We start from the raw sequence: 19,648 nt of genomic DNA on the forward strand, positions 1-19,648 counted from the left end.
TGTAAAGGAATTTAAATGGATAGTAAACCTCCTTGAACAATAAATTGTGCTTGTGCAAAACATATGATTTGCCTATTGTCTGAATTACATGTTTGGTCCTTGTGAGTTAGATAATTGCATTCCCAGTGGAGAGAGATATATCCATCCATAGTTCTGTTTATATGTATGTCAAAACAGAAACACCAAAAGAAAGAACCGAGAGACTTGTTTATACAGGGCTCATGGTATATATTGTTGAACTAGCTTAGCTAATTACACAGGACTTAAGAAGTGTGAAAGCACTTTTATGTTACTGCTTTATAAAAAGTTTTTTTTAAAAATGTTAGGAAAAATTTATTTTATCAAAAGTTCTATTTATTTTGCTCATGTTAAAATAGGTATATATAGGAGTATACTGTATAGTTCATCATAGTGGATATTAGGTTTCTATATTTCTATAATTGTTTATTCACAGTGGTTAATTGGCTATGCTCTGGTTTTCTCTCTGAAATCTGCCTGCATGAATACTAATTCCCACCTTTCCATCTCTTTTTTTTTCTTTTCTGCTTTTCTCTTTTTTAAACGGATGCTCTGCTCTCTTGTCCCTCTTGCCTTTATAAAGAAACTGAAAAGGATGCCAGGATGAGCTGAAGACAGGAATAAGATCTCTTTACAAAATGGCCTGTTGCACTTGATAATGCAGAAGATGTTCTTTGTGTCATTCAGGCAGAAGGGTGTATGTGTGAGGCACAATATAGACTCCATGCTAGAACTGAACAAAACCCATCAGTCTAAGACTCACACTCCTACAAAGAGCACCATTTTTGTCAGAAGAAAGAAATGATAATTCATTATACAGAATGGATTACCTGCTTTCAGGCTGGTTGCAACATGTTTTTAGATTATTTTTCTGATGTTCTGTTTTTTTAATAAAAAAGTGTACTTTTTCTAAACATCCTGGTGTACTGGAAATTCTGGTACCAATATTGCATTTGGAAAATGATTCATTTCCAGTACTTGTTATTCTTACCCGTTATTTGTAAATATAATTTCTTTGGATACAAAATCCTGATTTGTATTTCAGTGGAATTGTTTTTCTGCTCTCTAACTGATGATATTTTTAATTCTTTGTAAACAAACTTCCCATTCATTCTTTTGATTGCCATTCAGGGGTTGCTAATATAGGGTCATTTTGTACCAAACTGGCTAAATCCAAAATCCAGGTTAGAATAGTTTATAATCTGCTATTTATTGGTGGTTGTGTTGAAGGAACAGAGCAGATATACAGATAATATAAAACTATTTTTATTATGGTATAATTGTTTTTTCCTGTTATTTACATTTTATTTAGCTTTTTCATTATCAGAAATATTTGTACCAGCTCAGAATTTTGTTTGTTTTGGGAAGAATATTATTTGTTGAAAATAAGGTGAGTAAAGACTCAACATGGTGCAATGTTCATGGAGTTTTTATACTTTTTCACATCAATGTAGCTTTTTTTCAACATTTGGGGGCACATTTACTAAGAGTCGAATTTCAAAGTAGTAAAACTTTGAAATTCGACCATCGAATTGTAGAAATTCGATAGTCAAAGTTTTCTTTTAATGATTTTAGCCGTTTTTGATCGAATTCAAATCGTTCGATTGAATGTAGAAATCGTTTGAATCGAATGATTCGAACGATTTCATCGACCGATCGAAAGATTCTCCAAAAAAAACTTTGACTTCTAAAAACGTAGCCAAATACTGGCTTATAGGTTCTAGGAGGTCCCATAGGCTAACATAGCAATTCGTCAGGTTTAAGGTGCCAAAGTGTCGAAGTTTTTTAAAGAGTCAGTACTTCGATTTTCAAATGGTCGAATTTTCGAAGTTTTTCAATTCTAATCGAATTTTGGTATATTCGTTGGTCGAAGTACCCAAAAATTACTTCGAAATTCGAAGTTTTTGAATTTGAAAATTCACTTTGAATTCTCTTCGATCCTTAGTAAATGGGCCCCTTGATGTAGTATTTTTAGAGTTGATATCAGTGTACACCCAACATTCACATCAAGAACATGCAAGAGCTAGATTACAAACGATCATACATTTTATGGGGGGTTCATAGACCAGGGTAATTCTAGTGCTGCATTGTTTAATCACAGTGACCAAACATTTGTTTTTTAGTTGTTGACTGTAGGACACCAAAGGAGATAGAGAATGGATTCATCACTTACCCTACAGCAGATAATCATACCACATACCAGTCCAGCTTTAACTATTCCTGCAGGGAACCTTACTATATTATGGTTCCAAACATAACAAGTAAGTGGATTTTACTACTCTCACAAAATATGGTTGCCACAAACAAACATGTTAATACAGATATGGCATCTATTAACAGGAGACCTGTTATCCAGAAAGCTCTGAATTACGGGAAGGTCATCTTCCATAGCCTTTTTTTAATCAAATAATTCACATTTTTAAAAGTGATTTCCGTTTCCTCTGTAAAAATAAAACAGTACTTGATCCTGACTACAATGTATTTAATACTTATTAGAGGCAAAACAATCCTATTGGGTTTATGTAATGTTTAAATGTTTTTTTAATAGATTTATGGTATGGTGATCCAAAGTATGGAAAGACCCCTTATCTGGAAAGCCCCAGGTCCTGAGCATTCTGGATAACATGTCCAATACCTGTATCATGATAATCTGCTTAATGAAATATCAACCCTCTCTCCCGTTATGGATTGACCCTTTTGCTTTGCTGCCAAATTAATAGTAAAACAGATCAATGTCCTAAGGCTATTGGAAAATACAGTTAACCACAATGAGATGGGTGCACTTTATTATCATTTTGGTGCTAATTTAAATAGACTATATTGTCTCTTGAAAATATACAGAAAAATACAGACAGTAGTTGGGTTCAAGACCAAATCTCTCAGCTGATTATACTGTACTTGTATAATTGTAACAATAGAATCTGTAGGGCTACAGTAGGGCTACACTTTTACTTTTACACAGGATCAAAATACATGGTGCATAATATCTTCTCCCATAAGTATTTGCAACTGCCAAGGACCTGATTGATATCCATTTTGTCCAAACCCTGTGCAGAATAAACATCATAATTATGTGAATGCTCTAGCTGACATAATTTATTATTAATAGCATGAACCTATCTTGAATAAATCCCTTTTGTCCAGAAACAATACTGTATGCAGTATTTAAATTTTAACATATATGGGGGATGTAATATTGGTCACTATAGCAAAAAACATTCACAATGCGCATAAATGGTCACAAAGTGAAAAAAATTACCTTTGTGAATACTTTGCCCTTCATACAACAGTAGGATAGCGATTGTGAATTTTATATTTTACGATAGTGAGTAGTGTATGTAATGAAACATCTTAATGAAATAGTTATTACGTTATTACGCTCCAAAAGTTTATACCACCTTCCAGCATTACTGGGCTTATTTTAATAAAATGTATTAACAAATAAGATTCTATAGTGTACATACTATTAACAGTTGCCTTCTTACATATACAGTATCTACATTTGTCCTTTAGGTGTGTATACTTGTGATTCAAATGGAGAGTGGACCAGCCAGGAGATTGAAGCAAAGATTCCTACTTGTCAGCCAGGTACAGACCAGTTCATCCAAATATTGCTATTAACAGCAGTCATAATTAGTTACGTAATTCATGTTTAACATCAGATTAGTATATCTTAAATATAGTTTAATTATTTGAAAAAATAGTATTAGTATCATAACGTATATTGTTTTGCATTGTTGTCTTTTTTATTTCTCTTTATTTTTTCATTTCTATGTTTCTAAGTTATTTTTTCTTTAAAAGATCAAAATCTATTTTTAGAGTAATGACTGCAAAACATGCACTCTTTGAATTAATTTGGGTTTTATCAAGACTCACCTCAATGTAAACTGAAAAATAACCAGATGCCATTGTTTGCCATTATTATGCTAATTTGTTCTGCTTAAATTTATATGACCTCTTTAGCTCAGTCATACAGTGAGAAATGAAAACAAATTCAAATTTGCCTTTTTAGAGCGACATATTTAAGCAAACTGTGTGTTATGATTCATTTGTAATAGCCACTTAGGTTAATTTTTCATTTGCTAAATCTTATAACATAATCTGCACAAATTTGAAATGGTAATTCAAATAGTTATGTTTGATATAATTAAATATGGCAAATAGTTAAAATATTCAATTATATAACTATACAACATTGTTCATAATACAATACAAAATATACACAGTTAGTCAAGCTAATGTCTATGAATAAGTGCTAAGGAAAGGAAATGCGTAAGACTAAAGCTTGTGGGGTTTGTACATATTTAAGTTAAATAAAGCCTTTTTTATTATTATAATACTTGGAGGTGCAGGATAATGTATTACATATGTATGGGCCTTGTTGTTAATGAGTTTCTTTGCCTGCACCCCAGTGCATTGTTACAGTGCAGCAGTATTCTTCTCTGTCATACTGATGATTAGTTGCCTAATAAGTCCAGCCTAAAACCATAAAAACATAAAAAATAAAAAGTTCTTTATATAATAAAAGGCAAAGAGCCCTTATCTTCTCAGTTCTAGAATTTTGAACCGTAAATATCTGCTCTACTATCAGCATCATTTTACTAGTAAAAGGGGAACTATCAGGGAAATGCAAAATAAATATGAGCTTCATCATTTTGAAATAAGAAATGTTATATATATTAATTAATCTTTATAGATTAAAACTTTGGACATTTCTGAAATAATCAAGTTACTCTTCACTCTTATCTCACTCTCATCTCAATCTCAGCATCTTTCTCTTTTCATACAGAAGCTAGGTGTCTGATTTTGAATAGCACTTAGATCCAATATATCTTTAGGGGGCTTTTTTTTAGGGCCGGAAATAGGGCTAGGCAAAAGAGGCATCTGCCTAGGGTGCAATGATAGGGGGGAGCTGGGCAGGTACCTATAAAAGTGCCTTCTGCCAACCCCTAGTCCAAGTTCACTGCCATCTCTCACTCTCCCCTTCCTCCCCTCTACCGCTCTCCCCTCCCTCCCCTGTCCTCTCCCCAGCTACTGTACATGCCCATGAAACTAGCAGTCGGGGGAGGCAGGTGACCAGCCGAGTTGCCTAGAGCACCCGGTCGGCCTGGCCCAGCCCTGCTTCTTTTGTCTAAAAGATCATCAGAGATCAATCTTTTAAAATCACCAGAAATCCCGTCTCTACATGCAGAATTTGTCCCAAAGTCGGTTATTTTGTTAGCTTCAGTTTGTGCTGGAGTTTAAATAAGCTGTAACACATCTGCTAGAAATGGGATCCCCTTTAAAAGCTATATTGAATCTTATGAATGAAAATTTGACACATGACTCCTAAAAAGAGAATGAGGAGAGACAGATGCTGATAAAATGCTAGTGAAGAGTAACTTTATTATATCAGAATAGTTCCCCTTTCATGCTTATAAAACCATGAAGTCTAAGACAGCAGCATTTATAATGCCTATGACAGTATAATGTACCACAAATATCAAAAACTATGGGGTAAATTTATCAAAGAGCGATAAAGAGTGAAGTTCCGCCACTAGAGTGAAATTCCGCAGCTCTCAATTCATTTCTATGGGATTTTTAAAGGCGTTTTTATCAATGGGTGAAAGTGAAAGTTCACCCTTTGATAAATACGCCTTTAAAAATCCCATAGAAAAGAATGGGGAGTGGCGGCATTTCACTCTAGTGGCGGAACTTCACTATTACTTCACTCTTTAATAAATATACCCCTATATCTGCACCAGACAACGTGAAATTCTTTTACAGTCTGTCACGGTTTCCTATGGAACCCTGGTGTTTATGAGTGAGCTTTACTCTAGGAATGCCAGGACACAGCTGTGGTTTTAATTTGTTTTTCAGCATTTAATATTTGGTCATTACTTGACTTACAAAAAGTCAACACACATGATTGCATGGAGGTGGCTTTTTCATGTTCTGCCTGCTGCTTCATTCTGTTGTTGCAATTGCTTGTCTGTCGTGTTTTTATGTGGTGAAGATCTTTTTATTGGAACGGATTGGAAGATATTAAATTGGTACACAGTCTTTTTGCTTTGATGCTCTGAACTACATCAGGATAACATATTGTGGTGGAAAAGACCACGATATCACTAGAAGGTATTCCGATTTTCAAATATGCAATGATGAATAGTGTCACTGTACATTGATACATCATTGCTAGTAGATTAGGCCATTGCCAAGAAGCAAACTAGCTCCTTTCCTAGAAAACAATTTGAATTTCAGTTGCAGTTTTGGCATAATCTGTATGAAGATACCTATCATAGTTTTTGTGACAGAAGCCCTTCATTGATACAATTATCTCCTTTATTTTCTATATTTGGGCAGCATGTGGGAAACCAACTCAGCCTCTCCCTGGAATAGTGAAGCGGATCATTGGAGGACGGAATGCAGAGCCAGGATTCTTCCCATGGCAAGTCCTTATTGTTGTGGAAGATCTTTCACGAGTTCCTATGAACAAATGGTTTGGTGGTGGAGCTCTTATCTCAGACTCCTGGGTACTGACAGCTGCTCACAACTTAAGATCCCAGCGTCGTGACAACACAGTGATGCCAGTTTCCAAAGAGCATGTCACCATATATTTGGGTTTGCATGATGTGCAGAGTAAGACAGATTCAGTGAACAGAACTATAGAGAAAATCATATTGCATGAAATGTTTGACCCAGAGAGTTATAACCATGACATTGCCCTAGTGAAGCTAAATGAGAAAGTTATTATGAACCAGTATGTGATGCCAGTTTGCCTGCCAGAATTTGAGCATGAGTTGGAAGGACCTCAGCCTAACACTCTAGGCCTTGTGGCAGGCTGGGGCATTTCCAGTGCTAACATCACTGTAGAGGAAGTTATCAGCTCAGACATAAGGACACACTCTGCTATCCTACAGTATGTCAAGCTTCCAGTGGTGCTTCATGCAGTGTGCAAGGAGAGCTATGAATCCCGCTCAGGAAATTATAGTGTTACAGAAAATATGTTCTGTGCTGGTTATTATGAAGGGGGGAAAGACACCTGTTTCGGGGATAGTGGAGGTGCATTTATTATGCAGGACACTGACACAAAGCGTTGGGTGGCACAAGGGTTAGTTTCTTGGGGTGGACCTGAAGAATGTGGGAGCAAGCAGGTATATGGTGTCTATACCAAAGTATCTAACTTTGTGGACTGGGTAGATGATAAACTTAAGTCCTAAACTGGCCTAAGATAAACTACGAATTATAGCTGTAACCCACAATATCAAAACCCAGAAAGTAGTCAGACAATCAAAGCTCATATTTTAACAATATTGTATAAAAGTATTTATGAATACATTAAATAATTGTTCTTTTTTTATATAGTTTTGCTTTTTAAACTGTTATTTTAACTAAAAAGTGAAGTGTTACTGCTTTCAGGAGACTGCCTAAAATACCTCAATCCTGGTATTCAAAATCAAGGCTCTGATAAGACCAACTTTGTCTTGAGCAAAATGTGCAAATAATGTACAATGTATGCAACTGTGGAATTTGATATTGCTTGCTTCAGTAGAGCCATCTTCGTGGATTTTTTTTTAAGTAGTTATGAAAATGTTTCAATGTAGAATGCCTGTACCTAGCTAGCAATATGGAATCTCGCATGCATATGTATACATTCACATTTGTAGAGGCAGAATAATCTAAGTTCAAAATGAAATATCTCATGAACAGAACTGTCTAAATAAAGAAAAAATAATATAAGCTAAGACATGTAGAACAATAATCTGATGCTATGGAGAAAAAACATTCTTAACAAATTTGGTGTTTCCAACTGAAAAAATATTTTAGCAACCAAATAGTATAATAAAGAGATTCTGTTGATAAAACAGGGAGTCTAAAGTAAAGTGATTTTTAATCAACAGCAGTTAAAAGTGTCAGTTAAACTCTACTTGAATTAAGTAATACAAAGAGGGTCTTTTTTTTAAATTAAAGGACATGTAAAGCCTACATTTTTCTGTATATTAGATGGGCATATTGTATCTTCCCCACCCAAGCCACATCATTTGTACTGTATATACCCCCTCCATTTGCTATCAACATCACATTTTCCTTAAACAAATAGCATCTTTCACCGGGCGGACATTTTCCGTCTGACACATTATCAGCAAACATTGACATCTGCAAACAGAACATGTATGCTGTAAAGTTCATGCAATGCAGAATGCAGGTTTACAAAGGCACACAATACTTTGATAAAAGGTTCTGCTTGGGTTGAGCACTGTAATGTTTAAGCTGAGCTCAGGAGAGGTGGTTAGTGTAAGAAAATAGGATCAGGCAGCTAGAGTTTCTATCTCTTCATTGACTGTGGGCTCCCTTTATTAAGAATTATGCAGTACCTGAATTTTACCTGTTTGATATCAGACATTTAACAGATCGGCCAATTTCTAACCAGGATTCCCTGGTAGATGCCTTTGGCTGTGCATATGTGCAGTAGAGTAAAATTGGTACTTAAACACTAAAAGCTGCACAGGGGCATAAATTAGGGGGCCCGTTCCTCTGAAAAAAATTTTTCATAGCTTCCTTCCATTGAAAAAGCAGAGGTAGCCTTCAGTGCACTTAAAATCATGGTTCACCCACAATTTTGCTTGTGTTGCAGGTCACCAGTGACATTCTCTGTGGTCATAGGGTCTGTCAGCTCTGTATAGTTATGCCACTGCAAGCAAACAAGCTGGCAGCATAGAATTCTGGTGTGGGGACTGAAGTAGGTAGTTATAATCTATAGGTGATTTCCAGTGATTTTGCTTTTTAATAGCAAGATTTTTTCAACCTATTTTAGCTATCAGCTAATAGCATTCCTCAGGCAGTAAAACCACAGGCCAGTTAAGTTTAGTCTGTAACAAATCAAATCAGAATTTTAGGGTTGCCTGCAATTTCATTTATCATACAGTATGTAACTTTCACAATAAACACCATGGATGCTGCTTTTGTTCTGTGCATGGCCTAGCAATTAATTTTCTTAAATTTTTTTGGAATTTGGAAATATAGAATTTTTATTGCTGGCACACTGTGCTTTGGCACAGTAGGTCAAGCATAATATCAGCCTTGTGTGGTTTATGAAAAATATTCTATCTTTGTAAAATATATTCACATGTATATACAACATTTCATGTGTAACCAAATCCCTTCCTCAGGATCCCCCAGGAATATATACAGAAAGACAGTGCCCTAGGGCATAAAATCTACAGAACTGAAATTCAAGATACAGAGTTCAAATACAGTAGGCTCTACATTTCAGGATAACACATTATTATTAGTTTGGTGAGATTATGAGTTGTCATTGGATGATGCGTAAAGGGTTAAAGCCCTTAAGGAAACACAAAAAAGAAAAAATTAATGGTCATTTGCTTTTAAAGCAAAAATGTTACAATAAATGTGCTCATAGAATTAGAATACTGTGAAATAATGTTATTTTACTGTGCTGTTAATGTATAGTTTTGAATCTTATTTCCCTTTTAAAACACTCCTACCAAAAATAGCCAGAGACATATGAATGCAGCTGTGGATGCAATTGTACATTTCTTTGCCTGTTCTATGATTGCAAACTATTTTCCATGTTATGTTTATGTATATATTCGTGCTTATATTTTATAATAAAGATATATGAACTCATGCGCATTCTGTTGTCATTTGATGTTTTGGCTTCATTAGAGCGCTTATAGAAGCAAACTAAAATATAAATATAAATTTGCATTTGCTCCATTATCACTCAGGCTGGTATTAATTGCAGGTGGTGTTACAGACGTTAATCTGAACATTGCCCTCCCTGTCCCCATTGGACTTTAATGCAGTAAGAGTTGCAACCCAACATTGCCCTCCCTGTCCCCATTGGACTTTAATGCAGTAAGAGTTGCAACCCCTTCCCTCCAGTTCAGCTTAGTTCCTTATATGTTCTCTCTTAGCTACTGGTGAAGCCGAGCCGAGTGTAATGGAGTCTGAGTCAGGATTCCAAAATGGTGACCAAGATGGCGTCCAAGATGGTGGCTCCCTGGTTCCTCGCGGACGCAGCCGGATGACGCCCACCTCTTCCCACACTCTGATTGGTCGCCGGCGACGGAATGGGCGTCGGCGTCAATAATCGGCGCCGGCGTCGGTCGCACAAGTCGCGCGTTGGTCGCTGACGTCAGCGCGTCCGCGCACACGTTATGACGCCGATGCGTCCAAAATTGGCGCCAAACCTGGGCCTATAAGAAGGAACTCTGGGAAGTCATCAGTGCCCAATTATAGGTTTTAGCTTGCTATTCCTGGGTGTGTTTCTTGTGATATTCTTGTCTATTTTGTGTACCGACCTCTTGCCTGATTCATCGACTTCGAACCTCTTCTGCCTGGACTGATATTATTGCCTGTTTGACCATTCTCTCGTCTCATCCCTATTTGTACCGCGAACTTGGACTTTTGCTACCTCCTCCCTTGGTCCTCACTACCTCTGAGGCCTTTGGCCTTACACCGAGACCAGGGTACTTGGCACCTGTTCTGGTATTGGGTGCCGGTCGTGACAGTTAGCCTATGGGGAAGGTCCCCATAGGCTTCCTTACAATTTCCTGATTGAAGGAATATCCTTTGATCGATGGATTAAAATCCTTAGAATCGTTCGATTCGAAGGATTTAATTGTTCGATCGAACAATTATTCCTTCGATCGTAGGAATATCGCAAAATCCTTCGACTTCGATATTCAAAGTCGAAGGATTTTACTTCAACGGACGAAATTAACCCTCGATATTCGACCCTAGGGGGGCTTGGGTTCATGGCAGATCATGAAATGTGTCCAGATTTTTTTAGTATTACGCTGTAATAGTTTACAGAAGATTCTATTAGCATATAGTCATTTATAAAAACACACCAAAGAGCAGTGTGTTCCAGAAGAAGGAGTAGATATAAATTTTAATATCTCTTTAGACCAGAGCTGAAGTGGACCTATATTTCATCGACTTTGAGTGTGAGTGTGTTTGCGTTTGTGTAAGGCTACTTCTTGGAAACCTTCTTCTTTCTCAGCAGTGTTTTGTCATAACCTTTGTCTGTTCTTGGACATTGACCATGTATCCTTACCTGCAAGTGGCTACTAGTCAACTCAGTATTTATGCTTCTTCAGTGAAAATGTCATCAGTCAAATATTTGATGGTGATGAGTAAGCTAATCGGACCTTATAATAGTAATGTTACATAGTTACATCAGGTTGAAAAAAGACCAAAGTCAATCAATTCAACCACTCCAAATGAAATCCGGCATCCATACATACACACACTGAGCCCCTCTATACACTCATATAAACTATATATACCCATACACAAACTATAGATTTTAGTATCACAATAGTCCTGGATATTATCCTTGCAAGCCACTCTTAAAGGCATTAACAGAATCAGCCATCACAATAACATCCGGCAGTGTAATCATGTCCCCTCACATGCTTCTTTTTTCCAGAGAAAACAACCCCAACCTTGACAGTTATTTGCTTTAGTGGCCACAGAATGACACTGCCCAGAATTAGACAACTTGTTATCTACAAAAACCCAGATCAGTTAAGGAAACTCCCAATACACTGACATTTAGGGGCCGATTCATCAAGCTCGAGTGAAGGATTCTAATTAAAAAACTTCGAATTTCGAGTGTTTTTTTTTGTGCTCCTCGACTATCGTATTGGCGTAAATTCGCCTGAGTAGAATGATTCGAATAGATCGAGCGCAAAAACGCTGCGACTATTCGCCCATTCGATAATCGAAGTACTGTCTCTTTTAAAAATACTTCGACTGCCTACTTCGGCACCTAAAACCTACCGAATTGCTTTAACAGCCTATGGGAAAGTCCCATATACTTGTTTTCCAAGTTTTTGATCGAATAAAAAGGCATTCGATCGAACGAAAATCCTTCGAGCGAATATTCGATCGGGCGCCTTTTCGCCTGGCGAATATTCGCCAATTCGACTATTCGCCAGCGCGTAAATTCGCCCGAATTGCCTATTCGATTCTATTCGATTCTATTCCCCCTGTCGAATTTCGAGGGATTTAACCCCTCGAAATTCGACCATTGATACATCTGCCCCTTAGTGTATAACTTGCATTTATATTATTCTTGCCAAAGTGCATAACCTTGCATTTATCAACATTGAACCTCATTTTCCAATTTGCTGCCCAGTTTCCCAACTTAGACAGATCACTCTGCAAAGTGGCAGCATCCTGTGTGGAACCTATAGTTCTGCACAATTTAGTATCATCAGCAAAAATCGAAACAGTACTTTCAATGCCCACCTCCAGGTCATTAATAAACAAGTTGAAAAGCTGAGGACCAAGTTATAGTTCTTTGCTGATTTTTATCACAACTGTGAATTTTTATACACAATATGTTTTAGTTAAATGTTTATGGTATTATAATATTAAGCCACCTTTAAAACTAGTCTCAAGCACCCCAAGGCTAGTATCTCTCTGCTGGCTCTTCTTAAAAGAATTGTTCAGGGTGAAAATAAAAACTGGGTAAATAAAAAATGTTTCTAATATAGTTAGTTAGCCAAAAATGTAATGTATAAATGCTGGAGTGACTGAATTCTTAACATAACAGAACAGAACACAACTTCCTGCTTTGCAGCGCTCTTGGGGGCAGATTTGCTAAAGGGCGAAATGACTTTGCGTGATGTCATTCAGGCAATTTGCAGATTTACTAGCGGGCGCAGGCGTAACTTCGCTAGCGAAATAGACAGCCGCTAGCGATCATTCGCACTCTATCACCAGGCAAAATTTCGCTCTGGCGAATGGACGTAACTCTGCAAATTCACTAAGTTGCGGATTTTACTGAACGTTACCTCTTTCGCCAGACTTGCCTTCGCCAGCTCAGACCAGGTGAAGTGCAGTGGAGTGCATAGGACATAGGACAATTTTTAGTGGAAAAAAGTCACAAAAAACCTTTTTTCAGAGTGATAGCCTGCAAATGTACGTAGAAACTTTTTTGGGTTACTGGGTTCCCCCCTACATTTTTTAACATATGGAACATAAACTTTACAGTGGGCTCATGTGTAGGGCATTATAACAACTCTATTTTCTTTATTAAGGTTCCCTAGACTTGTGTGATATAATATATTTGCTGCAACATATATGTCCATGTAACTTTATTATTTCCCGACGTATGCAAAGCTAGCACATCTTCGCTTTGTTTGCTGAAGTAACGATAGCGAAAATTCGCCGTCCTGGACGCATTTTAGTGAATTAGCATTGTCTGAGCGAATTTACGCCTGGCGAAGTGTTGCGATCGCTGCAAAGCCCCCAGGTTTCCACTGATTAGTTACCAGGCAGTAACCAATCAGTGACTTGAAAGGGGGCCACATGGATCATAACTGTTTGCTTTTGAATCTGAGCTGAATGCTAAGGATCAATTACAAACTCACTGAACAGTTATGCCCCATGTGGTCCCCCCTTCAAGTCGCTGACTAACTCAGAGTTATAGAGCTGCAAAACAGGAAGTAATGTTCTGGCTATTATGTTACACACCCAGTCACTCCAGCCTTTATACATTACATTTTTGGCTAACTAACTATATTAGAAACATGTTTTATTTTGCACAGACTATCTAATTACCCAGTTTTTATTTGTACACTGAACTGTTTCTTTAAACAGACTGCATAGCATATTTTTACTAGAGGGTGTGAAAACATTTCCCTTACTGTACTGTATATTTTTCTAACCCTACTTACTGAATAAGATAAGGGAACCTCCTTCAGCTCGCTTTTCCATTGAATTTATCAGTCTTAATAGACATTTGAAAATGAAAAAAAAAAAATGAATTTGTTTTATGACCAACCTACTGTGCCAACCTACTATGAATTCTGGGGTATTTATACATGAAATAATCTCTGTGCCAACCTACTATGAGTTCTGGGGTATTTATACATGAAATAATCTCTGTGACAACCTACTATGAGTTCTGGGGTATTTATACATGAAATAATCTCTGTGCCAACCTACTATGAGTTCTGGGGTATTTATACATGAAATAATCTCTGTGACAACCTACTATGCATTCTGGGGATATTATACACAGAATAGCCACCGCGTTCATTTATTTATTCACAGAGGGTGTATTTGTAAAATGGGGAGTGGTTAATGGATGTGTGTCTTGCACAGTGGGTGTGGTCTAAATTTGCCTTGGAACCGCCATTTTCTAACCTGTCCAAGGATTTTACTCTGCAAATCGGGTTACCTTCTAATCACTGTTTTTTTTTTGTTATGTATCATTTCTTATTTTCTGATGTTTCAGTTGGATGTATATAACATACTTACGTGTAGTGTAAAGGCATTGTTATTGCTATTCTCCATTCTTTTATGTATAACTGATGTGCATTACATCACACATTTTAGCACATTTTGGAGTTAAATTATAGTTATTAGATAAGCGAGTGCCAGACATACTAGATTACGGGTATGCTGCATTTTATTGTGAACAACTAGATATAAGGTGTCTGCACCTGGAATATTGGAAGTTTCTTTTTTAGCCACTGACAAGTGCTAATAGATCATAAAATTATACTGTAATTAGTCAGCAGGTGTCCCAAATTGCAGGTATTTACTGCCTGAAGTCTTTCTAAACAACAGGTATATATTAACTGAATTTCAGTGAGCTGAGAAGAACTGGCATATTTTAGCTCACTCAGTGTGAGTAACCAGCAACTTTTATACTTACGAACCATTTTTATACAATGTGTTGCATAACACAGTTTGAGGAGTACCTGACATCAGACAATTTCCAAGAAAATAAAATACTTGTTCAAAAGCTGGCGTGTAGCATTATTCAACAGGGCATCCTTTTTCAGGTGCACTTTCCTCAATGGTCACATATTGTAGTCTGCAGATTGCCCTTTCCTGTTACAGTCAGTCAAAGTCACTAAACCTTCTTTTCATAACGGTTTCAAAAATGAGAGGAAGATGGGTTTCAGACTGTCTGAACATTATATTGTGGGACAATTATTAGTATAAATGGACAATGGATTACTAAATTGCTCACCTGATTTGATAAAACAGAGACTGCAAATATTTGATATTGCTTGGGGTTAAGAACTACATTTCCAACAAGCCCTTGCTACAGGAAGTGCATGGAGACGGCCAATAAGAGCCCGGCCCATGGAACCGGAAGGAAGGAGGGGGGATTAGCCAGCAAGGAGGACTGTGCTATGCTGGAAAATTTAATGACTGGGAGTGTTAGGGCTCTTACACATGAGCGTTCCGACCTGCGCTCCCCTGTGTTCCGTTTTTTGGCGTTCAGCCGCAGGGGAGCGCAGGAATAGACGCAAGTCATTATTTGAAATGGGGCTGTACTCACTCAGGTGCGTGTAGGCGCCGAACGCAGGTTCAGACGCAACATGCTGCATTTTTCCTGCGTTCGGCGCCTACACGCGCCTGAGTGAGTACAGCCCCATTTCAAATAATGACTTGCGTCTATTCCTGCGCTCCCCTGCGGCTGAACGCCAAAAAACGGAATGCAGGGGAGCGCAGGTCGGAACGCTCATGTATAAGAGCCTTTATGTTGCAGCCAGTTTAGTGATTAGCCAGAAAGAGACGCTGTCACTAATCTGCAGCGGAAGACACTGCAGTTTGCTGAAAGTTGTTTCCTGTTATTCCCTGGTGGAAAAGTGCACAAGGTCCCAGTAGCCAGTGTAATCCTGGGTTGTGGCTAGGGATGCACCAAATCCACTTTTTTGGATTCGGCCAAACCCCCGAATCCTTCACAAAATATTCGGCCGGATACTAACCCTAATTTGCATATGCTAATATGCATATGGAAATTAGGGTGGGAAGGGGAAACCATTTTTTACTTCCTTTTTTACTGTTCTGACAAAAAAAGTCACACAATTTCCCTCCCCGTCCCTAATTAGCATATGCAAATTAGGGTTTGGATTCGGTTCGGCCGGGCAGAAAGATTCGGCCGAATCCTGGCCGAATCGCGAACCGAATCCTGGATTCGGTGCATCCCTAGTTGTGGCCTTCCAGCCAATTTGATCAGGACAAAGCTACAGTGAGAGGAGAAGCAGAATTCCCTTTGAACTGTGAGTCACCTTTAACCCCTACCTTGCCATTTTGGGAGATTAATATTCAGCCCATATAGTATCTGTGAGACTGTGTGGCTTTTATGGACAGAGGACCACCTAAGTTGCTGGATGTTTCCACAGTGCTCAGATGTGTCTCCCTCATTATTACAGTCATCATCTGAGAGAGTGAATCTGCAAAGCTATTGAGGTGACTTCAGGGATTACACAGCCACCTCATCCACCTGCAAGGACTGTAAGTAAGGCTTCTTAGTAGAAAAGGAACCAATAGCACACAGGACTGGTGAAATCTTCCAATTATTTTATTGTGCAAGCGGAGTGCAATGCAACGTTTCGGGGAACAATACCCCTTTGTCAAGCATACGAAAGTGTGCAAAAAATGCATTTAAATACACAGGTGAGTGTGTTCGATTAACATATCGAATTGTGATTGGTGTGCATCATAAGTGTCAAATAGCAACAGTTACCTCCTTCATTTAGAGGGTAAATGAACCATATATCTCATTAAAATTCAATGTGTTTAAAACATGGGAAATTAAATTTTTTACACAAACATTAAAATACAATGTGTATAAAACGTAAGAATTGAGCAATGATTAATGCAAGTGTATTAGTGTAAGATAAAAACGCACATACAAAAATATCAACAGAGGATAAATCGATGGAAACAACAAACAAACAGCTGTAACATAATTACTAGCTTACCCTACCACATGTGTGCAGGGCAGGACACTGATTGTTCATATAAGGTAAGTTCATTCCCACCCAAGTAATCATCTGTGAAAAAAACATTAAAAAAAACAATCTTTATTAAAAAGTATCACAAATCAGATGTTAATCTCTATAAAAAACAAGACATGTTAAAATCCTCATTCAACCCTTTGGGAAAACGCGTTTGCAAGAGCCAAATCCAATAAGCTTCACGTTGGAGCAAAGTCCTTTTTATATCCTGTCCCTGTCTCCTATTCACCTTCTCAATAATCTGCCATCTCACCTGTGACACCTGGTGACCCTGTGTAAAGAAATGTTTGGCTAGGAGTGTTTCCTTCCGTATTGACCCTTTATCTTTTTCTTTTCCTTCTTTGCTTAACTCGCCTTTGTAATTGCGTATCACTGATTTGTGCTCATTTAATCGTATTTTAATTGGTCTCGAAGTCTGTCCTACATAGGCTTTGCCACATGGACACTTGATACAGTATATCACATTGTGGCTGTCACACGTTGAGAAGCTGTTAAGCTGATGTCTAGTGCCTAAAAGAGGATGCATTATTACTTCACCTGCAATGATCCCATTGCAGTGGCCACACTGTCTACAAGGAAAAGTACCCTTAACCTGGGTGGTTAAATGCAAATCCATGTTGCGATTAGGTTGTGACTTAATCAGATCCCCAATGTTTCTACCTCTACGATACGAAAAAACAGGCGGAAGAGAAAAAAGATGCCCATATTTGTGATCTGCTTGTAATATACTCCAGTATTTTAAAATGATTTTCTTACAAACTGCTGAATTAGCATCAAAGGTAGAAACAAAAGGGATCCGTGTGTTATTAGTATTAGCTTTTTGCTTTTTCTTTAGGGTTTCTATCCGAGGAATTTCTGCCACTTCATCTTTAATTCTGAGGAGGTCCCTTTCATTATAGCCTTTCTCTGCAAATTTCTTAACCACCTTCCCAGCTTCTCTATCATATAACTCATCTGCCGAGGTGATACGTCTAACCCTCAAGAACTGGCTTTTAGGAAGACCCTTAAACACCCCCGGAGGGTGGTGGCTGGTGGGGCGTACCAGGTTGTTCCTGTCAGTGGGTTTGGTGAAAAGAGATGTCACAAACCTACCTCCTTGTAATTGGATATTCACATCCAAAAAATGAAGTTCACTGGCATGTGCTTCAAAGGTAAATTTAATGGACCTATGTGTACCGTTCAGATAGTCCACAAATTTGGTTAAATTCTGGATGTCACTAGTCCACAAAAAAAACGTATCATCCACATATCTCATGAAAGAGTATATGTGGGATGAAAACTCAGTATGGGAAAATATGTGTGTTTGTTCAAATTGGTCCATAAATATATTGGCATATGCGGGAGCCATGTTGGCCCCCATTGCACAGCCTTGCGTCTGTAAAAAATATTCCCCTTTAAATTCAAAATAATTATTGGTTAGCACATTTTCCAACAGTGTGCATACAAAATTAATTGTGTGAGTGGGTAATGATCCTTGAGACAGATATTCCCGTACACACTCGATTCCCTCCTCATGGGGAATCGAGGTGTATAGGTCCTTCACATCAAGTGAACATAAAAGAAACGGATCAACAGGTATTGGTGTGGTGCCCAACCTGTTCAAAAATTCACTGGTGTCAGACAAACACGGCTTCAACCTAGGTAATACCTCCTGTAAATATGAATCCGTTTTAAGAATGCTCTTAACATACTTTTAAATGAGGCGAACCTTGAGGGAATAATCTCAGATGAGATGTCCCTTTGGCAACCATTAGCGATTTTGGTGGATTCATATTTACAGGAGGTATTACCTAGGTTGAAGCCGTGTTTGTCTGACACCAGTGAATTTTTGAACAGGTTGGGCACCACACCAATACCTGTTGATCCGTTTCTTTTATGTTCACTTGATGTGAAGGACCTATACACCTCGATTCCCCACGAGGAGGGAATCGAGTGTGTACGGGAATATCTGTCTCAAGGATCATTACCCACTCACACAATTAATTTTGTATGCACACTGTTGGAAAATGTGCTAACCAATAATTATTTTGAATTTAAAGGGGAATATTTTTTACAGACGCAAGGCTGTGCAATGGGGGCCAACATGGCTCCCGCATATGCCAATATATTTATGGACCAATTTGAACAAACACACATATTTTCCCATACTGAGTTTTCATCCCACATATACTCTTTCATGAGATATGTGGATGATACGTTTTTTTGTGGACTAGTGACATCCAGAATTTAACCAAATTTGTGGACTATCTGAACGGTACACATAGGTCCATTAAATTTACCTTTGAAGCACATGCCAGTGAACTTCATTTTTGGATGTGAATATCCAATTACAAGGAGGTAGGTTTGTGACATCTCTTTTCACCAAACCCACTGACAGGAACAACCTGGTACGCCCCACCAGCCACCACCCTCCGGGGGTGTTTAAGGGTCTTCCTAAAAGCCAGTTCTTGAGGGTTAGACGTATCACCTCGGCAGATGAGTTATATGATAGAGAAGCTGGGAAGGTGGTTAAGAAATTTGCAGAGAAAGGCTATAATGAAAGGGACCTCCTCAGAATTAAAGATGAAGTGGCAGAAATTCCTCGGATAGAAACCCTAAAGAAAAAGCAAAAAGCTAATACTAATAACACACGGATCCCTTTTGTTTCTACCTTTGATGCTAATTCAGCAGTTTGTAAGAAAATCATTTTAAAATACTGGAGTATATTACAAGCAGATCACAAATATGGGCATCTTTTTTCTCTTCCGTCTGTTTTTTCGTATCGTAGAGGTAGAAACATTGGGGATCTGATTAAGTCACAACCTAATCGCAACATGGATTTGCATTTAACCACCCAGGTTAAGGGTACT

General features: G+C 38.0%; 1 protein-coding gene across 2 annotated transcripts in view; it reads left to right on the forward strand.

The window, feature by feature from the left end:
* masp1.S (MBL associated serine protease 1 S homeolog) overlaps window positions 1–9,643 on the forward strand; it is a 36,646-nt gene extending 27,003 nt beyond the window's left edge. The window contains 3 exon segments of one of the 2 annotated variants that reach the window (NM_001088871.1): window positions 2,142–2,279; window positions 3,532–3,606; window positions 6,361–9,643. In NM_001088871.1, coding sequence (NP_001082340.1) covers window positions 2,142–2,279; window positions 3,532–3,606; window positions 6,361–7,217 — 1,070 coding nt within the window. In that variant the 3' untranslated portion in view covers window positions 7,218–9,643. 2 annotated transcript variants of the gene reach the window in all.
* The last annotated feature ends 10,005 nt before the right edge of the window (window positions 9,644–19,648 follow it).

Source organism: Xenopus laevis, chromosome 5S (assembly GCF_017654675.1).
Source record: "Xenopus laevis strain J_2021 chromosome 5S, Xenopus_laevis_v10.1, whole genome shotgun sequence".
Classification (NCBI taxonomy): Eukaryota; Metazoa; Chordata; class Amphibia; order Anura; family Pipidae; genus Xenopus; species Xenopus laevis.